The 24,217-nt window shown below is 42.3% G+C and overlaps 2 protein-coding genes across 3 annotated transcripts in view; one reads left to right on the top strand and one right to left on the bottom strand.

Annotated features, from left to right (window-relative positions):
• Positions 1-4,476, top strand: part of NUBP1 (NUBP iron-sulfur cluster assembly factor 1, cytosolic) — a 51,661-nt gene extending 47,185 nt beyond the window's left edge. The window contains exon 11 of the mRNA XM_078594058.1: positions 3,459-4,476. Coding sequence (XP_078450184.1) covers positions 3,459-3,502 — 44 coding nt within the window. The 3' untranslated portion in view covers positions 3,503-4,476. The remainder of the gene's footprint in view (positions 1-3,458) is intronic.
• LOC144718650 (Golgi apparatus membrane protein TVP23 homolog B-like) lies at positions 3,561-19,248 on the bottom strand. 2 transcript variants are annotated; one of them, XM_078594060.1, is made up of 7 exons: positions 19,150-19,248; positions 18,963-19,048; positions 18,015-18,159; positions 17,813-17,902; positions 16,511-16,642; positions 15,733-15,861; positions 3,561-4,822 (listed from the first exon to the last, which is right to left on the bottom strand). In XM_078594060.1, the coding sequence occupies exons 1-7, from the start codon at positions 19,156-19,158 to the stop codon at positions 4,784-4,786; spliced, it is 630 nt and encodes a 209-aa protein (XP_078450186.1). In that variant the 5' UTR covers positions 19,159-19,248; the 3' UTR covers positions 3,561-4,783. The 2 variants fall into 2 exon arrangements, with proteins under 2 accessions (XP_078450186.1, XP_078450185.1); XM_078594059.1 differs by lacking the exon at positions 3,561-4,822 and adding an exon at positions 10,466-10,646.
• Between the last annotated feature and the right edge of the window lie 4,969 nt (positions 19,249-24,217).

Here is a 24,217-nt window from a genome sequence, read left to right as displayed (position 1 = left end):
TTTATAAAGGGATAACTCCTAAAATTGCATTTTTTTTGTAGATTTGTGGAGTCGTGTGACTGAAAACTCGTACATTTTGCAACAATTCGCCAATTTTCGATTTTTCCCGTGGTGTATTGCGGATTATAGGATCCGCCAATCGGTTCCCCCACATCAACGACGTGGATTAAAGGAGTTGCACTCCTTCGTGACCCCACACTAGACGGACGCGGCTAATGCATTAACGCGTTCCTAGCCCACGCTAATAAGCGTGGTGAAGTAGTGAAATAAACCCCACAACCTGCATGGCGTGGGAAGCCTCTCATCCAACAGTGGATTGACAAAAGGGCTTGTACGGTCATGTCAATGCACATCGATCATATTCTTGGTTTTTGAAGGCCAGCCTGATGAGTTTGTACTGCAGTTAATTCCACCAGTTTGTAAAGAACATTCCAGAGCCCTCCTTCCTTTGTAACCAAGTCTACAGATCTGATAAGAAACAGAAAATGGCATGGCAATGATATGTAAAAAAAATCCTCAATGTACCCTTCCAGAAGAAACTATTTCCAAAATCATAATTATGGGATTTTGAATGTGTGAAATTTCCTGACCATTCCATGAGCTTTCAAAGTGAGGTTCGTGCATGTGAATCGTTTAAGATTCGATTCACATGGTTCGCCCACTCGTGCAATGGATAAGGGCACACTTGACAAGGGCATGCAATAGCAAGCATTTTCCTCGTGGCGTTCGGTTGATGCTCACGGTGTTTTAAATAGCCTTGGCTGGGCGCTGTAAAAAGTGTCCCGGATAATGTGAGGACCATTCATTGGATTTCACGTTTAAGAAAATTACGTACAATTTTTGTTAACACTATAGTTGTTCGTTTCTCATTTGTGACTCTTCAAGATATTTGTTAAGTTTTAACATTAGGTTAGTAACACTTCGTCTGTGCTCTCCAGTTGCCTGGGTGAAAAGGTGGGCCAGGTGTTGCCCAATGCTGGCCCAGCTGGCTACTTTGTTGAGCTATCATTTGTGGCCAGGCCGCTTTTGGAAAAATAAGTTAATACCTCAGTGGGCTTTGTCTGGTAGGATGGGGACGGTTTAGTTGTATTTGTTTGTTTGGTTGATTTGTTTACCTTTCCTGTACTTTCCACTACTATCATGTTCTTGTATTGTTTGATGTAACGTTCTTACCCAGTGCCCCTAATGAACATATGTGAGCTGTATAGCTCACTGAATTCCTCCAGTCTAGATACATATTCTGATTATAATGCATGAAATGAAATGAGCAGCTGAACGAGCGAGCACAGCGAATGGCCTGCACTTTGTCCATGGTCGTCCGCTGGCGTGTCCCGTCTCTGCGCCCACGCCAGCTTGGTGTTGCGGAGGTGCGATGGGTAGGATTCCCACCATGGGTGGTGGGGAGGATGAATGTTGAGAATCTTTATATAGCATGAAGCCGGTTTGTACCAGCGCGCGTCCCTCCCTACCCTCAATTTCCACGGCTGCCTCGCTGCCAGAGTATACAATAGGGCCCCGCACTTCCGATTAGCATGGTTGGTTACGTATGTACATTGAACTTCTTTCACGCCGTACATAGCCAACCGAGCTAATCGCAGATGCTACGTGTGATGCGAAAGAAGTTCAAACATATACACACACACGGGGTATTTTAAAGGTTTGTTTCCAAAATAAGGTGAACTGGCGGCCGCATGCAAGAGAGCAGAGCGTTCGTCAGTGGGTCAAACAACGGCAAAGGTCTTTTGCATCTCGTTTCACTGTAATGCGTGGCAAGAAATAGCTGGGATTATGTTGCGTTACACTTTGCGAAATATTCCTATGGCCTGCTGCTAAGCCTTATATAGGCAGTTATAAATACATGTGTGCAGCTTTATTGTAATAGAACTCAACATTTAAAGGTGTACTTGAAGAGATAGAACATTTTTTTTATCTAAATAAATCAAAATGGCTCAGTCGACAAAAGCCAGGCATAGAGTTATTTGATATTATGTTTTTCATCAATGGTAGAAAATGTTTTCCATATCGATCTGGCTAGCTTGGTTGGTCAGCTTCCAAATTGTGCGTTCTTCTATTCCCTATGATATTCGTAAACACTTAATGTAGGTGTTTAATAAGCAAACAGCTCTGGAGTAATTTAAATGAGAAATCAGTTTCGTCTCCTTTTTTTAATATATAAAGGATCGCGGCATCTGCCCACGATTGAAGTATTTAATTTCTGTGTTAGGCACTTAGCTTCTATTAATCCAACAACTGGTCCCACTTCTTTGATGATACCACTTTGTTGATGGCGACGGAATGACAGCCAGTAGGGGAAGCACCCGAGAGAGGACGCCGGCCGTAGAAAACAGAGCGTTGGGTTCAGTTTATGTACGGCAGCAAAGCGGCTCGTCATCACGTGGATCATCAGGATGGCAACAATGTGGGGAGGCCTCCATCCAACAGTGGATTGATCATGGCTGTCGATGATGTTGGTCGATGACGATATCCCAGCCACGATTTAGCTCAGTCGGTACACCAGCGTGCTCCCAGTTGAGACCACTATTGATATTCTATATTGATATTCTATCCAGTTAGGAGGTTGCTAATAATTCCATACTGGTCCACTGAATCAACAGTCATCCCATGGGGGACTGCTACACCACTGCCCCAGTGCCACCTATGGGGACGAGTCCTGTAAACAACATGTTTGAGCATGGGGACACCATTATTTTGCAAGCATCATGCATATTCATGGGGTTTTACATTTTTAGAACGTATTCAGCCCGTGTTTTTTTCAGCTGTTTTCTACTTGGCAAAGAAATTTTATTTTTTTCTGGGCAGTACACATTCTGCCCCCCCCTCCTCTCTCTGCTGACTTCCAGCTCTCTCACTCTGATCTGCAGCTGCACCAAAGCAGCCAAAGCAAGCAAGACACAAGCCAGCTCTTTCCATTCACCACACACCCAAGGATTTTTGCCATAAATAGCATTCCCATTGTGAAGCCACTTCCCCAGCCATAAAACAAATGCTGGCACGTGTCTCTTCACTCCACCAACATTCTCGCGTCAAAGATGAAGAGGAAATCAATGACATTTTTTAACACCTACAAGTGACCGTTAGAACTTAAGTAATCAACTCTGAATTATTTTGTGCAAAATGTACCCGTGCATTATATTTACCAATCTGGCAACATGAAATGTATTAAATCTATTGAATGGAATATTATTTTTTACAAACTAGACGGATACTTGCATTATCCAAACACAGATGGAATAAGTTAATTCTATACTCGGTTGATTAGCCATGAGAGTAAGTCTTTGGTACATTTTTGGAGCATATTAAAGCCGTACTTATCCAAACATTAAGCAAATAATAACAAACACCAGAGGTGCGATGGACATTGTTATGAACACATGTCATAATTGAGTGTTGTGCAACCTCAACGCATGACAATACTTTTTTATCGTCTTGTTTTTCAGAGATTCAGGAATATTGCACATCCATCAAAATGAATAACGACTGAAGCAAGAACTCTGCACCGTGTGCGAAGCCAGTGATAGCTGCTGTTGAAGACACGTGGATTTTTTTTCCCCTCACAGAAAATGTGTTTATTGCAAATGGTAACATTCCAAAATTACAAGAATGCAAATGTTTATTTTATAATCGTCACGTCTTTGAAAAATTGTTGCATAGATGCAATAAATTATTTCTGATTCTGCAGTCGCAGTTTCAAAATACATGTTAAGATTTTTTCGTTTTCCTAAGCCAACAACAAGCACATCTCAACTTGGTCAGGTAATGATATGTGGGGGTGAACAAACCAAAAACCTTGGGCTCTCAAAATCTGAGCCGTTTCACGAGCGAGTGTTTGATGTTCACGTCTGCTAGGCGAGTTCTACAGGATACTTACAGAGAAAATAAACCTGTGATATGCCAGTATGATATTTCTGAAAATTACATGCAATGCAAATAATGTAATGTACCTCTTGATTTAATTTTAAAAAACAGCATGGTCCTGCACCTAAACATTAACAATAAACATAATATACTTCCCCTCGGAATGTATCACCTCTAAATTGCGTCAATGGCACTTCATTGTTATTAATCCAACCAGGAGATTAGAGCCCCCATCTTGACGTGTTTAATTTACGAGAAAAAAGCAAATACATTTTGAGTAGCTCATTGCATTTCTATTCAAGAGAAGAAAAAAACCCCGGAATATTCTAAATGATTGACAAGTGGTATATGTTAAATTTTAATGCACCAAGATTCCCGGCTTTAATACAAATGAGAAAAAAAAATTGAAGTTCTCACAAGTGTTTGTGAAAAAGTGTTCATTGCACGATTCGTAGGATGAGACCCGATTGATGTGTCGGAATATATAGCGATTCCACCAATATTTGGTGCATGGATTAACTGCTAAATTACCACAGATTTTTGCAGATCTGTTTTAAGTTTCAATTAAATAAAAATCAGAAGGAAATTCTGTCACACCAACGTTGTGATCGAGTCAATTTGCTATCTTATAATGCGCTCCGATTAAAGATGATTCCTTACAGCGTTTATTGATTAAAGTTGTCGATGTATTTAACAGCTTCTACAAAGTTAAAGTGCACCTTTACATGAAGCTATGGAAATGCCCACAGTTGAACCCGTAAATATACACCCACGTTTACAAAGCACTGGAGCTGCCAGCCGCAGTATCAAGACCCCTCGTAAGCCCAAAGCAACACCACACCATTCTCCCACAATCACCAAGTAACACCAAACCATTCTCCCACAATCACCGTGCGGCCACCTTATGTCACTTCTCAGCATTTGGGTCCGCCGTCTTCCCAAACGCCTGTAACACAGCACAGAGTTTGTTGTCATTTCACATTCTGAAGTGAGTGAAGGAAAATTATTGTTCGATGAAGAATGGCAACAGTTCTGTTATTAAGCGTGGAGCAAATTGCAGGTAATTTACCAGGAACATAATTTAGATGAATTAGTATGGGGGTGTTTTCGCAATGTCTCTTTATGATACTTCAATTACTTTATTTAATGAGAAAATACATATTCCATGATTTTTTTTACGTGTTTTCAGTTGCTACAGGAGCGTAATTGGGTTGTCACGTAATGAAAGCAACGCCATTTAATCAATATTCTGAATCATAAATACTTCATAACCAACTTGAGCCGACTAAAAGAGTACATACAGCAACATTGAGCAAAGCGTCATCAACTTAAAGGTACAACTGAGCTCATGACCACATCACAATGACTGCCCAGCCTCATCCGATCTCAGAAGCTGAGGAGAGGGGGATTCAACACTGGTTGGTGTTTGGGTTTGGGGACCATCGGTGCATACCAGGTGTTACAGGTGAGGCAGCGGCGAGGATGTGAGGTGCCTAATAGCAGTACAGCACGGATGGATTTGATCCACTCCACTGGATTGTCTGTTGCTTGACTCCACCTGTGCGGGTCTTTGAGTCTCTCAGCCTGATACTTGTAAATGTGACTGACCAAACATCCCAATGAAGAACCTTCCTTAAAAAAAAGTCATAAGGAGGTTTTCCTTGGTAAATAATTGCCATTGTTTCACGAGTTATAAAGATGCCTCTTACCACCTCAATGTACAAACATTTCGCAGCAACGTCCATCGAAACGAGAGCACGAGCGAACCTATTCCCGAATGTAATCGTGAAGATTCATTGAATCACTTTGGGGAGGAGGAGGAGGGGGTGAATCATCAGAGGCAGTTATTTTTCCAGCAAGTTCCCCCCTCTGGCGAGAAAAAAATCTGGCAGGAAGACGGCGATGAAAAGAATTGGCCTGTTTTGCAAACAAATAGCCGCGCGGAGTTAAATCCACCCGAGGACAGATTTGTTGTGAATAACCTCCCTCGCGTAAGACAAGCCAATGGCCGGAGCGACCACTGCTCCGGTTACCGTTGAGAATTCTTCAGCCGCTGGTGTTGTGGCGTTTGCTATTTATGCCCTAATTATATATTTTTTCCTTTGGATAGTTTTCTTTGCCCCGTTCACCTATATATTTGATTCTCACAAGCACAATCGGATGCGTGTGCCGCAAGTGTAAGAATCTGTTTTATTCGATGCGTCGTCTATACGCGCTTGGACCATAACCTTGCTGATTTTACGTAAGGTCAAGTACCACCATGGTGCTCATGACACGCACAACATTGATATCACCCTGACCTATATCTCTCCCACCTGTGAAAAAGGTCAGTGCTTTGTGTTTCTGTAAGTACACAAATATTGATGGCCCTATTCTTGTGTTGCCATAAACAAATTTGGCAGGTTTTTAAGAGAAAAAAAACCTGCTAAATACCCAGATCGTGGAAAGCCATTTCCACGAAACACCGCTTGAATTTGTCCTTTCACCAACCATATAATCAGACCCGCAACTTTCCCTTTCAGCGATGGACCATGTATTCAATTATATTTTATTCGACAGCAAATGAAGATCACTTGGAGAAGTTAATCGGGTGGGAGGTAACTTCCCATTGAAGCTCGCCGTAGTTTCAAGTTAAAAAAACTGGCAGCCATCTGCCTGGGTTTGAACAGAACGGGAATGCTGCTCCAGCATTCAATGCAACCTGCTGCCCACATGCCATGCCTGTTCGCCTCGCCACACGTGGAGTGAAGAGGCTATTTTCCCATTCGACAGCGGTCTCGTCTGGATAAAAGAGGACACTGCATCCGGCTCGCTCTAAATCCAGCAGCGACATCTGGAGAGGATGACAAGGCACCCGCTATCGGGAAGCTCGGCTACACCATCTTCAACTACTGGATGTGGTGGGAGAGCTCCACTCCACATTTAGCAAGAGACTCTCTGCTTGCCTGTGAATGTGCAGGGAAATACACGTGGACCGATGGAGGACGGGAGGGAAACAGATCGGACCGAGTGGCAATAGTTGGGAGAGGCGGTGGGCCACTAATAGTTAATTGCGAGTGTATGACGTGAACATTGCAGGGCCTCGTATTAACCCGATGCATGGTTAACGTAAAGGAAGAATGGGCCTGTTACTGATAACAGCAGTCACTTCTCCTTGTCAGCACTACTCTCTGCATGATTTCTTAGCTGTTGCAGCCAACGGCACCCCTTCAAAGCCCTGGCTTACCATATCGCCATCTGCTTTTAGCCTTTTCCTTGATTGGATTTCTGACCTTTAGGCGCTCATTGCAATGAGCAAGTTGACCTTGCACGTCACCTGATGTGCTTTTATGAATGACGATGCATTCTTCCAAAAAAATGTCAAGGTATGCAATGGTTTCAGGCCTTGAGTTCCTAAAGATTACTGTACTAATAATTTGCAGTCCTTTGTCAATCCACCGCGGCATGAAGCCTTGCCCATGTCAAGGTTAGTGTAATAGTCAATATAGTGAAGAAAAAAATGTATGTACTTATAACATATAAAAGATATATACGTCAATACAAAACTAAATAATTAGTATACAAGCTATTTGCACCAGTTTTACAGCACAAAGGATTTCAGAGGTGTTTTGTTTATACATTTGAGCATACACTGCCAGGAGGGGACAATGTTGCTATGCAGTTTTACCAAATGTAGTCCTTTGCAAATATAAAAAAAATTGGACCATAACGCCGGCACACACGCCTCTTTTTTTTAGATGACATCATGGGATCCATAAAACCACTGAAGATGGCATATATTTTAATTTTACCAACGCGATGTAATATATCAGTACCAATAAAAGGTACATTTTTTTACATACTCGCAGCATGAACCAAGGCAGCCGCTGGACTCGAATCACGACCCTCTTACAGCAATCGGCAAATGTTCTACAACTTCTTTGCCCTATCACTGAAAATCCCACGTTAAATCATGTGGTTGAGTAATGGAGCGGTGATGCAGTGGTTAGCATATTGTGCTCTAAACCAAACAAGAGTTCCATTCTTGGCCACAGCTATCATCAACGGTAAGCACTATCTGAAGCTGGAGTGCCTCTCTTCACCAACCCACACTAACCGGTGTGGTGAAGTATGGTCAAACAACTCATACGCAAACGATTTGTGAAATGGCATGCGCTTTTTAAATAATTGAAAAGGCACACGTTCAAGACAAGTATTTTAATAATATACATCAAACGTGTTATCCCCATGGAGGTAAGTCCATGTGTTTAAGACGTTCCACAGCGAGATTTTGCTGCTGAATTTAAACCGAGAAACGTGACTCATCCTCGTACATGTCAAAGCCCCGCCACGATTAGATTGTTAAAAATATAACACTACATTCATACTACAGTTCAGCTCATTAAATGAATTGCCATGCTTTTCTAGCCGTAATACTATTTATTTAAAAAAAGAAAATAAAAAGGCAACCATATAACCAGTTTTTTTTTCAATGAATATATTTCCTGCACAGAAGTTAATTTTAGACGTGCAGCTTATTCAGCCACATTTCCATAACACGAGGGAGCAGTGAAGTCACCATCTACTTTCTCATCTAATTACCAGGTGGTATACCACAACAATTAGCGCGACTTCTCAATGAAAGGAGGCATTCCAAATTGGATAAGGAAAATAAAATCTCACGTGACAGTAACCGGGTGATAATGGTGTGAATGTACCGTTTTAGTTTGTACATCACAGTACGATCACATGGCCACATTTTTACTTTCATGCTGCGTCTTACTTTGGGGTAAAGCAACACATGAGAATTCGGCAATACTGAATTGTAGTGATCACATTCACGTTTATTTAATTGGTCCGAAGAAGCAAAACAACTATTATAATACAAGCAGCTTCATGTGACCGTGCAAGTTGCCAGCAAACGTCAGAAAATCCTGCCCCGATTTCAGGGGTGCCATGGTGGTGAGATGTCATCTTCCTCGTCTGGTATGCAGGAGGTTGGGGGGGGGGGGTTCAATCCCAACCCTGGCGTCTATAGATTTGGAGTGTGCACGTTCATCTCATGGTCGCATGGAAGTTTTTTCTCCGGGTCCTCCGGTTTTTCCCTCCACATTTAGAAACGTGCGTTAAAGCTATTTAGATTATTTTGCTGCTATAAATGTCCACATAAGCCACTTTGTTAAGCCATCATTTGCGGCCAGGTCGCTTTTGATCAATAAGTTAATACCTGAGTGCGCTTTGTCTAGTAGGATGGGGATTGTTTAGTTTTATTTGTGTTTTGGCGATTTGTTTACCTTTCTTGTACTTTGCATTACTATGTTTTTGTACTGTTTCTTGCCGTAACGTTGTTACCCACCCCTACTGGACATCTACCCACCCCTACTGGACCAGTGCAAATAAATATTCGGATTCTAACTCGCCAACAGCAGCCATCTTTAAAGCGAAAAACAAAGCACACCCAGAAATTTGCATAACTACACACTATTACGTTTTTTTTATTACTCAACTAATCAATATGCTTAGAATACACCGTCATTTAGTTTACTTCCCAAAACCTACAGATTTACAATTACTTTTAACAACGCAGCATTATGGCTATGCGCAAAAAGCAATCACATTTGGAATATAATTAAATATTTCCCATTGACAAAAAATGTGCTGATCGATTCAAAACACGAGGCGCCTCCTCTCATGCGTAGCTCGTCGAATAAGCTGTAACGTTAAAGCCGCACTCATTAAAGTTGTAAATCATCATTAAACCCTTGCCATCCATATCCGAATTAGCGAAACCGTTATTTATTCGTGACAGGCTGTTATAAAGCGTGTGGATAACATCTCGTTATCCACCGATAAGTACTTCCAATTATCTGCGAATTTAGAGATATGAGGAAGGTCGCGAAGAGACAAGGTGTTATCCATTTTTAAGATCAAAAAGTTCAGAAGCATTTTTGCCAAGTAAGCCAATTGAGCAATACCACTTTTTCTCAAGGCCAACTTGGCCAGTAAATATTATTTTCCAGGATAAAAACTAATCTGCAAGATGTTTCTGTTTTCTATGATGTCCGGTGAACTGTGCAACACAGCACCTGCACACCATGCACTTTCTTCACAAAATAGCCCAGTGCAATACAATCTTTGCATGCAGACTCGGCATTGTCTTTGGGTATCTACAGCCTCAATTAGATGGGGTAAAATACCTTAAATTCCATCTCAAAATAAGAAAAACTGTCCGCTGAAATCCTGTCAGTTATCTGTAATTTTCCACAGATAACTGGATTTAAGGTAAGCACTCGGATGTTTGTTTTCGGTGTTCCGTCCATTAAGACTGTAAAGTACAGTCATCTCGTCAAATGGGAGTTTGGCAGCGGCAATTGTTTTTGTAGCGTAATCCTTTATATCTAGTGCACATACATACTCCTGTAAGGCCGTGGGGCTGATGGGTTGTGTCAAAATCTCTCACCTTTCGTCTCGTGTAAATGTAGTGTGCCCATATTTGGACAACAGCACACGCGTGCACACAAATGTGATCGATTTTAACGTACGTACAAGATCACGTACACATGCGCACACAGGCAAAAACCACTAATCATGGTCTAACCAACAGTGAAGGGTAATTCTATTTGCGCTGTCTCAGCCCTCATCAAATTTACTAATATTACTGGCAAGCCGAGGTTTGGTGGCAAACGGCAATGGCCGTGTTGATCTCTTGACCTTGATATGCTGGTGTGAATACAGATGCACTACCAGCTTTTTCCACCACTGAAGTAAGAGTCAGCCTTGAATGCTCCAGGCTGCAACACATTTGAAGAAGCCAAGCAACACAATTTAAAAAATGATTGCATGATTTTCACAGAAATTCCTATACTTATTGACTTCAATGTCCAGTTACAATTAGATGCAGATAAAAGCAGTATATGCCATTGTTGGAGTGAACATGTTCATGTTTTCTGATCTTGATAACAGTAGAACCCTAAGAATTAATCAGATACAACTGGGTGGGGCTCATAAGGGACATGTGCCCATATCAAAATATCGAGTTTGCATCACTGAAATTGTAGTGATCTGAGCCACCACCCACAATTAAACCAGATACTTAATTTTACTGGTAGGAACCTCCTGGTTCCACCAGCCCACAGGGGATTATTGTGTCCGTCTGTCGTGCATCAAAAAATGGGAGGGGTAGGGCTGGGTGGAGAGGGGAGGGTGGGGAGGTTGGGGAGGGTGGGGCTGGGTGGGGGGTGGGAGGGGTGGAGCTGGGTGGGGAGAGGCTGGTCACCCCGTGGTGCCCTTATAAACCTCAACGTTTAACCTACTCACGCCGGCTTGTGCCCGCCCTCACAGTCGGCCATATTTGTGGAATACACCACGCCGTCGTTGACCCTGGCCATTGACTGAGCAACCCAATGTTCCTACCAGCTCCCTCCGCAGGAATGTGTTACGGACTCACTATGGTCACCAACTGCTGTATATGAACACCATTTGCAATTATTTTGCACTCTATTTGGACCGTCCCAGATCGTGAAAGCATATTCAGCACAGACCCAAATGAACTAACTGCTCAGCAAAAGAATGTCATCCAGTGGGTGTGGTAATACAACATGTAGGTAATACGAATGTAATTTAAAAGCCTGTGGTGTTACATCCAGGTAATATTCCAACATGAATGATGGTTACGATCTTTATTTAAATTCTGATATCCCCTACTGGGATGTGATCCTTAAAAAGATAGGAGTGCTTTACAACAATACCTCAAGCATCGTGTATCAGCGATGGACATTCAAGGGCTCAACATTCCTCCTTGTCGACAATTTCTACACGACTAGCACATATGCGCAACTTACCACTCATCTGCAATGGGCGAGGGCATATTTGCCCACCGAGGCAGAGATATGGGGGGGGGGGGATTTCGCTTAGCTGCATATTCTGCATTGAAGTTTTGCGCTTTGGGAAACTGGGCATGTTTTCAAATTTTCTAATGCGCACGTACAACTAGATATGTCAAAAATATCTAAGGACCGCTTTTGTTCACCGCCACATTCATTCTATTCTTAAGATGATAAAATCAAAGGGGCATTAAATCACCATCTTGTCTCAAGTGCCGCTGCACTTTTTTGCTGATAAAACTTTTTTGTCAGTGGCTCTTGTTCACCTGACAAACACAAGAGAAATAAGGAACACGTGTACGGGTCTTTGCAGAAGGTAAATCCATTGTGCTGCATAGACTACACAACAAACCTCATCTATTCCTCTACACAAATTGATTCTTTAATGGGGGTGGAGGAGGGCTGACAACCATTCAATGGTTCCCAAAATTAAGGAATAAATCTTTAGTTAATTTGTCTTGTGTAATGTGCTGAGGAATAAGCATCTTCATCCTCCTCCTTTGATTTTTAAGGATTCTTGCCATCTAGCGTGTTGTAAAACATCATGCATAAATTTTCTCTCACTTATGGGCTGTCTATTTTCATTTGGGGGCCTCAAGAGAAGGACCATGTCAGCGGAATGTATAGGCTTCATAGAACTAATAGCAAGAGGAAGGTTCACAGGGGCTCTATGAACTGCAGCACGTATGACTCCATGGTTTTAGCATGACTGAAGTAGCACTTCAACCACCAGGGACCAGACCCCAAGGAAATGGAGTGAAGTTGTCCAGTTTGACTTGCATTTGGGGGTTAGAACCACTAAAAAGAACTAGGATGGGAGTAAAAAGATTTCAAGCTTTGCTCAATGGATTTCTTTCAATTTCAGCACCAAGCGCTGTCAACTATGTAGACTGGATAAACTTCTAACCGGCAGAATTTCAATGAAGGGCGATGTAAACTTCTGCCTGCACTGTTGGCCTTTGAAGACTATCTTGACACCTCATTCATCAATGTTGACAGCACACATCGCTGCCAAACACCCACGAGCTTCGCTTTTTGAAAAAAACATTTAAGTAACCGGAACATTTTGATGCATGATGTTGCAGTCCGCGAGGCATGCCCAACACCTTTCATTGATTTTTTTTTCACCTTCAGTGGCCTGTTGCACTTTTGTAGTGACATAAATGGGTCATGGTGCTTATTTGGTATTCACAACTGCTCGTCATCACTCTGTACCATGTAATCTGTATGGGCCACAGAAGTATCCGTATTCAGAACATTGGTTTTTCAATACTGCCGTCATGGAGGCTGTCATTCTAAGAACATTGATATTTCATCGTAAATATCTTATGTGCAGTCAGAAAGAGTGTGCCACCTTCGGTGTTTTTCAAGACCTAGCAGCTTTTCTTAAAGAAAATTTTTCATTTTGCACATCTTATTCAAACTCCACAACTCTGTCTTGATGAGTCTTACACCTTAACCTCTGGAAGTAAGACATATATTCCAGTCCAAAATTCAAAGTAACCCCCAGAAATTCAATTATGCCAGATGGAACAAAAGAACATTTCGATCTGTTCAGAAGATATTTAAAGCTGAAAACTGATGGCTGGATGTGATTGTCCTAATGGAGGAGTTTAGAGAATTGATGGGGGTGCGTGAAAGCTCAATTAAAGGCATACGAATTCCTCACAATAATCTGAAGGGCGCATAATGCAATGTGATCAGTAATTAAAGGCATGGATGATGAAGTAAGAGTCAGAGTTTCTTGAATTGAACAAGGCTTTACAGGAACTTGGGGAGGGAGCTATTGGGAATGCGTTCCCAAGTCGAGCATTTTGAGGAAAATACATTCCTGCGGAGGGAGCTGGTAGGAACGTTGGGTTGCTCGGTCAATGGCGGCCTGGTGTATTCCGCAAATATGGCCGAATGCGAGGGCGGGCACAAGCCGGCGTGAATAGGTTAAACTTTGAGTTTTATAAGGGCACCACGGGGTGACCAGCCCCTCCCCACCCAGCCCCACCCCTCCCACCCCCCAACCAGCCACACCCAGCCCCTCCCCACCCAGCCCCACGCTCCCCACCCCCCACCCAGCCCCACCCTCCCCACCCAGCCCCTCCCCACCCTCCCCACCCCTCCCATTTTTGGATGCACGACGGACGGACACAATAATCCCCTGTGGGCTGGTGTAACCAGGAGGTTCCTACCAGTATAAGATGAACGTGTCCCTACAATATGGTGGTCGAGCACGGGTCCCGAACGTCGGTCAGTTACAACGGTTGTGTATTTGGTGATAGAAGCATAAGGGGTGACTGAACGATGGCCCAGTGAGACTGGAGTGAACCAGTAAGCACCGGGACAATCAATCGACTAATTTTACATTTGATTCTATCAATTACAGCAGGGTAATAACAAGGAGCCTCACTCACCCAAGATGACAACGGCACTAACACTGGTGCACCCATTAACACGGCGGCCAAAGCAGCCGCGTTTTTTCGGAGGTGCAGCATTTCCATAAACCGTGTGTGCCACAAGATAAACATGAATATATAAATATTGGAGCTCCGCATGTGCCCGAGTCGTGGCACCTAATCACCCCCTCGTTTCATCCCCCTCGAGTGCCCATGAAAGAGATGAGGCAGACTTTTAAAATACCATCCAGCAGCGCGCCTCTGTACATCCTCCACAGCAGGTATTTGCGAACACCTACTGTGTAGGCCTACCAACCATATGGCAGCGTTCGTTAAACTGTCACACCAAGCCCACAGCTAACCTCCTTAACACCTTGCCAATTAGTCACACTTTGAAGCCTAATTAAACTCGAATGAGACAAATATAGCCGAAAGCGACCACCCTTCCACCATCACCCCTCGCCCTCGACTTACAATTAGTGCTTTATCAACAGTGTTAACGCAACTAAAGCCAATGCCTGCAGGATATTTAAGTCTATTAATCGAAGCCTCGGTAAAGGTAATTTTTCTTAACATTGAGAGCTTCTTAACAACAGAAAAGCTAAGTTATTTTTGAACATGTTTATTTATACAATACAGTACGCACCCTTAATACTCACGGGGACACGTTCCTTGAAAATATGAAATCCGTGATTAATAAATAAAGCTTGAGGAGAATAGGGTTAGGCGGCATTAACATATACTAGGTTTAAACATACAAACTGTATTATCTATCAATTAATACATATATTGTATAGTATTATTCTTATTTAACTTACCTTTAATCATGATTAATATAAACATTTAACCCTTTCCCATTCTGAGACCACTGCAAGTTGAAGGGTGGGTGTCTCGTTCACCTCTGATCTCACAACGCACAAGCGGCTCAGCATTAATATTCTTTAAGAGAGAAGTAGCGCCTTTGTTTTTAACGACATTGTACTCACCGCAGAGAACTGTAGCGACACAACCGCACTATGATAACTGGCGCCAAACTGTGCCACATACCCTCCTGCTTGGCTTTGTGGGAACCTTGGTATCGCAAGTTATTTTATTTGTACTTCCGGTTTCGTGTTGATGATGCAAGCGTACGTCATTGGAAGGGAATCGGAAGAAAAAACTATGACGTACACATACGTACGTACACATATACGTACGTCATCGGAACGTGAAAGGGTTAAGAGCGCAAATATCAAAGAATATAAAATGTGTCAAGAGAGGCAGACAGAGGTTAGAGTGACGTCGCGTGGGCAAGGCAATTATCACGCTCCAGCGATCCACGCCGCTCCCACGCGTCACATACTTCTTGTCGGGTAGTCGCGAGATACGGCCGCGAACAATTAAAATACAACCCCTTGAATTTAAAATATCCATGACGATAAACTTGTCGTGAAATACTGAAAAGCACAATCAGAAAACCCACGAATGTAAAGGGTCAACTGTATTTGGGCTGACATTACTATGGGAGTCGGTGTGATACTTTTTTGTATTAAAAGTGAAGCATATATAATTAATAAATGCTTCAGTAGCTCTGTAAGGTGCAGATGGAGAAATATCTCAAGACTTACCCTTTGTAGAAATTGCTGGCCTAGGTATGTAGAAGCTAAGGTGGTCAAATTGCGCTTGCCTCCAAGTTTACAGCGCACATAGCCATACAAGTTGGCTCCCTGTAGGACCACTCCAAGTATCACCAATGCCTATAAAAACAGACGTGCAAGCCATGATCGTGTGCATAAAAATAATGCAAAACTAATGTATACATTGCTTATGAAACATGCATGTTCCCGTAAAGATGCTGACCCATATTTTTGCTCAACAGAGCACAGGGGACATACTTTTCACAGGCACATGTCTCTAAGTGCATGCAGTGACCTGTTTTTGTTACTTTACAAGAACATTTAATATTTCTAACCATTTTATGTTTCTAACCATTCCTAACACCCAACGCCTAAATTATGATTTACCCAACTGACAATGTGATTAACTGTCACAATTCAGGATCTGGAATTTTTTTTGTTAATGTATTATTTTTTTGTAATGTTTTTACAACCCCGTTTGTATTTTCTCACTTTTTCTGTAGTTTCAACAGTAACTATCACTCGTTTCTGTTGATACTGTGGGTGTAAGAATGTATTTTTATCAGTAAATATTTGCATATATTACGTACTAATACAAGGCATACATCTACAAAATATAAAATGTATGCGAATGTATTAGACATCACCGTAAAAAGCTAACTTTTGTACACAACTTTACTTGAAAATCCATATTTTCAGTATGGACAGTGCACCACTGTTTTAAAAGCATGTATATGTAAAACTTGTAACATGCAGCCATTACCCTTACCATCCACCTCAGCTTTAGAGAAAAGAGTGTGCTGAAGAAGAATATGGACCAGATGAGAGGAGTGATGATCAGGCCCAACCAAAATATTCTGGCTTCTGCTTCTGTCGAGTTAAGTTTGTTTCGTGAAGACGCCTGAAAAAAATAACACGAGGTACGAAACATTATTAAACTTTTAACCAAACATTGCTTCATACCTCAGGTGGTGCATCTGCCAGCCATCTCAGTCAGTGTAAATAAAGGTGTCATCCATTATTAAACGATTAGAATTCGCAGATTAAGCGAGGTTAATAACACTACACACACACCTGGTAGTGTCAATATATTATGATCAGTTTCATCTCTTTAAACCTCCACATGTCTGCTATGGCATTAATCACAGCATCCCATGGAGATGAGTCCCAGCTGTTCCTGCAGTTGTTCGCCAACATGTCATGTGTAATCGTTTTAAATGCTGCTGAATATTCAAGCTCTTTTGGTTTTTCATCATACACTTTATCTTTCAACAGAACCCCAACGTTCAACCAAGCAATTTAAACTGCTGTTTAATTTAATTACTCGATATATGATTATAACTTTATGGACACTGTATTTCAGTCTGCATTTGACACCTACATATCTTTTCATGTGAAAACAAGTGACAAAACATATGTTTTACGCAATTGGCTAGCGTATAGTTTTGAGAAACTCGTCCAAACTAAATAACGGCCCTAATGAAACAATTCACTTATTTAAATACTGGACAGCGACATGAAAGTGTAAAACTAAATTAAAAGGTGTGGCCCTTCCATTGAACATGTTAATTATGTGATTATCAATTCCTTAATATTTGGTTCATGTAAAAATGGAATGCAATGTCTATATTTAAAATAAATATATATTTGAAATACGAACATTGGCCTTCCTCCACACCGACACATCTCCCATTGGGCATCATGACAACTTGTGTACTTCAAACTATGATGTAAATGAGGCATGTACAATTTAGGTAGAGCTCAAAATGTGCCATCCAGTGAACCCATAACATTCAAAGATCAAATCCTGACCATGAACAATAACAAGACATTTTTAACAAGACTCAAAACTTTGATTCAAAGCTTTCGTGACTGCAGGGATTCATATTCTTGGTTCTTTCGGTAAAGTCACGTAGAAGGGAAATAATATTGTTTGATATTTTTACTATTTTATTATTTCCCTTCTACGTGACTATACCCAAAGAACCAAGTATAAGGCTCAAAACCTCTATTAAATAAGAAAGCTGCCGTATAAATGCTGGTTTTCAGGTTATGTTAAATGCGACCAAACCTTTCTGGCTTCAAACACCCAGTGGCCCTTTCCATCTTCATCGATCTGGTTCCACCAACGCAATCCCACCATCAATCTTCCAGTGACATTCTAGTGAAATATATATTATTTTACAATTATGTTTTGTTATGCAACATATTGCATTATTTTTTGACAGAAAGAGATCTTAATTTCAAATCAAAATGCGAGATGTATTTCGTACCTTCACAGTCCAGAAGTCGAAGGAAAGAAATAAGATGATGATGACAAAGTTGGCAATGAAACTGCCGATGAACCACTCGCAAATTAAGTAAAAGATAATTGCAGAAACACGGAAAAATAGGTGGAAAAACGTCGCCAATGGGTGTCTGAAACACATGGAAACCATCGATAGGGTTAGGGTAGAAAACTAACCCTGGGTTAATAATAACTGTCCCCGTCTTTACGAATTCCCTGTCTGTAATACAACTAAGGAAAAACAAATGTTTTGACCATTCCACTACATCAGCACTGTGGCGGTCCTCTCTAAAAAGTCCCAACGTACGGTGCGAAAGAAGTTCAACATACTGTTCATACATACAACTCCACAACTACTGCAACATCACAAAGTACTGTTTGACAATCCTCTGCGAGAAACTCTTTCTCCAAGGCCACTGCATAAGTGAACACTACCCGCACTACAGCACTGTATACAATAGTGAATAGTTGAGGCATATTATGAAGTGTTCAATTAGCTCATTAAGCCACCGATTGTAGCCAACCTACGCGCAAAAGCGCTGTGACATCGCAGGATCGTGAGTGATGGCGGTGGCTTGGGGAGGCCTTAATCCAGCAGCGGATTGACCATGGCTGGTGATATTTTAGATTGTTTAATGTCTAATAAGACGTCTCTAACACCGCTAAACGCACTCTAATGCGATGCAAAGTGGGATTCAGTCATATGCAAGATGTTCCCCTCCGAGACTGTTTAATAAAAGCTACACAACCCTGTAGTTTTAATTTATCATTGATAGAGCGCCTTCGCTCAAGTTGAGAGTTGTTTGACGGTCCTGGTCTCTAAGAATATATAGTTTTAAAATCCACCACGTAAAGCCACGAACTGCGCGAGCAAAGCCCACGCGCGGCCTAGCCCGCCTCGGGCCCCCCCGTCTCGCCTGGGCGCGCAACCCACCCGACGCGCCGCCTCGCCCGGCCAGACGCCCCCTCATCGTCGTCGCCGAACTCGAGAGCCACGTCCTCCGTGTCGTCGTCCGACGCCTTGGTGAGGAGGGAGAGATACAAAGACGTCCGCGGGTTAAGCACAGCCGCAGTGAGAGAGATAAGGAGAGAGACAGAGAGGGGAGGCACTACGGACGTACCGCTCTCATGACGCCCACGGAAATCGGCAGTCGCTCTCGGACGTGGCGATGGAGAATCGCCGCGGTGGGAATTCGATTCGACTCCCGCGATTCCTGCGATCGTCACGATTCAAAGTGATCCCAGTACACGTGGACTAACGATTTTATTAATCTATGCAAAGCGCGAGAATCGATGTCCGTTGTTGTTGTTTGCTTAGTGTGGGGCACAGGTGGAGTGAGTGCATCTGCCAGCCGTCTCAGTCAACCCATGGCACCACCTGGGTCTGTCCCGTGACCTCCCGCACCTCGCCTGGCACAGGTGGTGCATCTGCCAGTCATCTCAGTCAGTCAACCCATTGCACCACCTGGGTCTGTCCCGTGACCTCCTGCACCTCGCCTGGCACAGGTGGTGCATCTGCCAGTCATCTCAGTCAACCCATGTCACCACCTGGGTCTGTCCCGTGACCTCCTGCACCTAGCCTGGCACAGGTGGTGTATCTGCCAGTCATCTCAGTCAGTCAACTCATGGCACCACCTGGGTCTGCCCCGTGACCTCCTGCCAGCAGCGAGCCTTCGACACTTCACGTGGCCTCAAAGTGCACCTAGCATGGCACAGGTGCCGTGAAGACGTCACCGCAACTTAGTGGTGAATGGCGGTTGTTGTTGTTGTTTGTGTTGTCACCCTAAACCCTGTACCCTGACCCCGGGACATGTGGCCACCTCCTATTACCACCACTTACATAGTCTTACAGTTTTGCTGCTATAACCGTGCTATTGTTATATCTTCAAAATTATCACACAGGGTGTTTAAATAATATTTACCATCATTTAAAAATGCTATGGCTTATAATAATGTAAGAATCTACCACGACAATTCTTTTTTTTGTTTCCCAATTAAGCAAATACATTTGGTGGTGCAATTGTGTTTTGTTATTTGTAATTATAATATCTAAACAATTATGGGAAAAGGAAAAACATCACCAAGATGATGCTTCTCCAACCTCAGTAATGTCATCGCAGAAATTACTGACATCACCGCCACTTATTTGGAAAAGGCGGCTGTTGTTGTTTGTCTGACAAAACAACCGCCACCTCATCATCGCTGGTGTCACAAAGGGCAACACTGTGTATCTATGCCACTGTGGTGAGGGGAAGGCGAAGAGTGTGCTGATGCATGCTTATGAGCTGTTATCATCATAGCATGCACATGACCACCGCAGTAGCCAACGGGGACTCTGCATTTGGTACAAAGAGCTGCTGTCCCCTCCACCTTCAATAAAATAACTAAAACAAACAAAAAACACGAATATACTTTTTCTTTTTTAACCAGGTAAGGCCCGCTAAGCTATATAGCTCTCTTTCAGAAGCGACCTTGCCACAAATGATAGCTCAACGAAGTGGCTTATCGCGTGGAAATCTATGGCAGCCAAATACGCTAAACGCACCCTGATTCTAAATTTGGAAGCAAACACCCGGAGAAAAGTTTAACACGTAGGCTTTCGCGACCAATCATTTTTTAAAGGTTTTTTTTGGGTTAGATCGCGTTATTTATAAAGGTGTCATAACCCTCCACCACCCGACAACCGATGTGTTGAAGAGTGAATCAACATCATTTAAAATTTTGAGTACGACGTTTCGGAGAAAAATCCACACGACCACGGGGAGAGAGACTTGCAAGCTCCAAATATCTAGAGGGCGTCACAGGGTCGGGATCGAACCCACAACCTCCTGTATACCAAGCGAGGTAGTTAACATCTTGCAACCGTGGCATCCAAGACCTCTCAGATACTAGAGGTTTTGGGGATATGGTGAGGGATTTCGCTGGCTCAAATGCTCATGTTTTGTATTTCTGCCTTGCCGGCTGGCTCCAGTAAGATAAAAAAAAGTACGGCTCATCACTACAGCACAGTGATTGGGGATTTGCTCTCCACAAAGCTCTGCACACACTGCCACCTCTTGCTCAAGTGTCAATCTGCTGTCCGGCGTGTGGCGAGGCTGACGTCAAGCCGGGCCTGACGACCGTTTTGGATCACGCCGTTGCTGTGCGATCCGTTTATTGGTAAACGCGTTTGCCGTGACAGCTTTTATACTTTAGAAGTTACCGAACGCTCATGTGGTGGCAACATCGCTGAAATACCCTGGACTGTATATCAATGATTTAATCCGTGATGCAAACAATGTTTACTACGTATATGTGTGTAGTACTCAAATATTGAATGTCATTAATTTTTCTGTGGGTCCTCTATTGAAACAGGTTTTTATCACATCTTTGTTAAATAAAGATGACGCACACTGTAACCTGAGCAGAGAGTATGGCATCTTAAACAGGTATCGTAAGAGTGTTTTATTTTGGGGGTTGTGCAATGGTTATCACACTGTGATATGAGCCCCGGCCGGTAACCTGAGTTTGATTCTCATCCACGGCTAACAGCAGCAGCTGTGAATTCTATGATAACTGGTCTTGGTCAGCGCGGTGAAGCCAAAATCTGTATCTCTCCTGGAGGAATCCGATGAGCTTGTGAAGCTTTTTTTCATAGATGTCCAGTAAGTACGGTCATACAACCCCCATGGCTGACAAGGCGTGGGGAGGCTTTCATATCCAGCAGTCTTTTCATATCGGAGTGCCATACGCTCACTCGCCAGGAGAAAGCGGTACAGCACAGTGTGGACAAATATGATCTGTCCCTTCTGTGTCGGATGGAGTATTTTCCCACTCGCACGCGTGGCTTTTCTTTGGGTGCTTTGGATTCCTCCCACATGGATAAACATTCACATTAATTGACTGAAAACATATTCGTATCTAGATGTCTGCAGAGGTTGGGAAATTGCTCGTACCGGCTCGTTGCCTGGCTGCTTTCCAGCTTTTCTGTCGTTCATCAGCGATTGTGAGACGCACATTTGCTTGAGCGATGCTATATGAAACTAAACATCCTTAGTACTCTTAGTTTTTTCGGTAAAGTCACGTAGGTAATAAATGCAATTAATAAAAATAAATAATAATAAAAGTGATTTTATTATTATTTTACTTTTTATTAAAACTAAGAGTATGAATCCCTGCAGTCACGAAAGCGTCAAATCTAGAATAAACATCATTATATTTTTTATTGTTGTGAAACAAGACGTTGCATCACATGTCACGATCCGGTACTGCTGGAGAAAAGTGGAAAACTTTCCTCCTTGCAGAGCCATTCTGTTTGCAGTGTGTGCATCAGATATTGTCTGCACCTTACGCTGTTTTCTAGTGAGCAGAAACCAGCTTCTGCAAACACATAAATTATTCCCTCGAACATTGCAACAGAAACTGCTGCTTTTCGCCAGCAGTTGATTTATCGGTCGCAGACTGCCATCGCCTGGCATAGGAACGAGAGTATTTTTAAGATCTGAAAGGTTTATGGAACAAAAAGCTATAGTCCTGCACATAAATGTGATGGGCAACCGTAAATTCTATGTTAATAAAGACTTAATTCTGAAAGCATGAAATTTGTAAGTCTTTTTATGGTTACTGCTTGTATTTTTATTTTACTTTACAATTGTTGTATGCTGCAAAAAGAGAATAAAGCATATAATGCCTGAATTAAGATTAAAAACTCAACACATTCATCAAGAACACTACCCTAAAACATCGTCTCTTCCTTTTTTGGCCTTTAAGGGCACAGTGTTACTGATGAATGTTTTTGTCTTTTTATTTGTGCAGCATTGCCAACACTTTAAGATTATATAACTGTGGTTGTATTAATGTTTCTAGCGCCACATCAACTGCAGATGATTCATACAGTACCGTAGCAGCACAAATACTTGTTTATTAAGGTCAATGGTAGGTAGGCATCCAGCTGTACGGTACAAGAGAATGAGATTTGCACATAAACATTTTAATTGCAAGGAATGTTTTATTTCCAAAAGAATGTTCACAGTATTGCAAATACTTCGACATTGATTGGGTTTCGCACAACGTTCCGTTAAACTTGGCGTTGTTGATCTCATGCGAAATTATATATCAGAGATGTTCATGGAACCTGTTGGAAGCATGCACACCTTTTAAAATCACGTGACATAAGAGATAACCCGTCCGCCGTCTCGAGATTGATTAACGTCGCGTGCTGCCAATCACAGTGAAGACCAAACCCCAAATCTTAATTTGCAACTTTAGTGCATTCATTTGAGAACTATTTATTTAACATTTACTTAAACGAAAACAGGGGAGGGGATGGTGGCACTAATGGTCAAGCGCTCTGCGCTATCAACCCGGCGACCCGAGTTCGATTTCTGGCCACGGGTAACGTCGGTGGTGATATCTGAACTGGTCCTGCACCCCACCCCGTTTGCCAACCCACGCTAGCCAGCGTGGTGAAGTATGGTCAAACAATCCCCATGACCGACACGACGTGGGGGAGGCTTCGTGAACACTGGATTAACAAAGAGCTGTAAATTATTCTGATTGTAATAATAATTTAAAATATATATTTGTTTGATGTTATTGTGTTTTGTTTCATATCATGGAGGTTTTCCTCGCATGGCAATTGGTTTTATGCCTTTAACATAGAGAATCATTATCACTATGGTAACATATTATACTCCACAAATCCAATGTGTGCTATTTCAAAACGCTTAATGGTGCAAAATGTCAGTGTTATGGAGAACATTGAAAGCCCTTTGGAAACCCAGCATGCAATCTTAACCAAATCACTCCCTATCGGAAAAATAACTATCTTGGAATCAGTCAGTTCCCAAAATCGGTGTTTAACATAGGTCTATTCCTAACCATAAACTAACTATTATAACTATTCCCATACCAGTCAGAGTCTAAATCCCTTAATAGTTGTAAAAATCGCAATCTTGTAATATTTCAATTTAGTCATTTTTTTATTATCATTCGAGCACCAATCGGACGACAAACACTCCTACGCCTAATTCCCATGCCTCGCACTCTCAACGCAATCGCTTTGGTCAGTTTCACACGGCTGAGATGAAGCAAAGTAGAACGTTTAAGGTTTGATAATATAATATTCTAAAATCAAAGTAACATTGTGCAATAAGAAACGTCAAACTACTTCATAAAGTAGAGTAATATGCTTTGATGAAACTGCACCGT

The sequence above is a fragment of the Lampetra planeri genome, chromosome 5 (genome assembly GCF_965212315.1).
Source record: "Lampetra planeri chromosome 5, kcLamPlan1.2.h2, whole genome shotgun sequence".
In the NCBI taxonomy this organism is placed as follows: Eukaryota; Metazoa; Chordata; class Hyperoartia; order Petromyzontiformes; family Petromyzontidae; genus Lampetra; species Lampetra planeri.
This window is presented reverse-complemented; position numbering and strand designations above follow the sequence as displayed.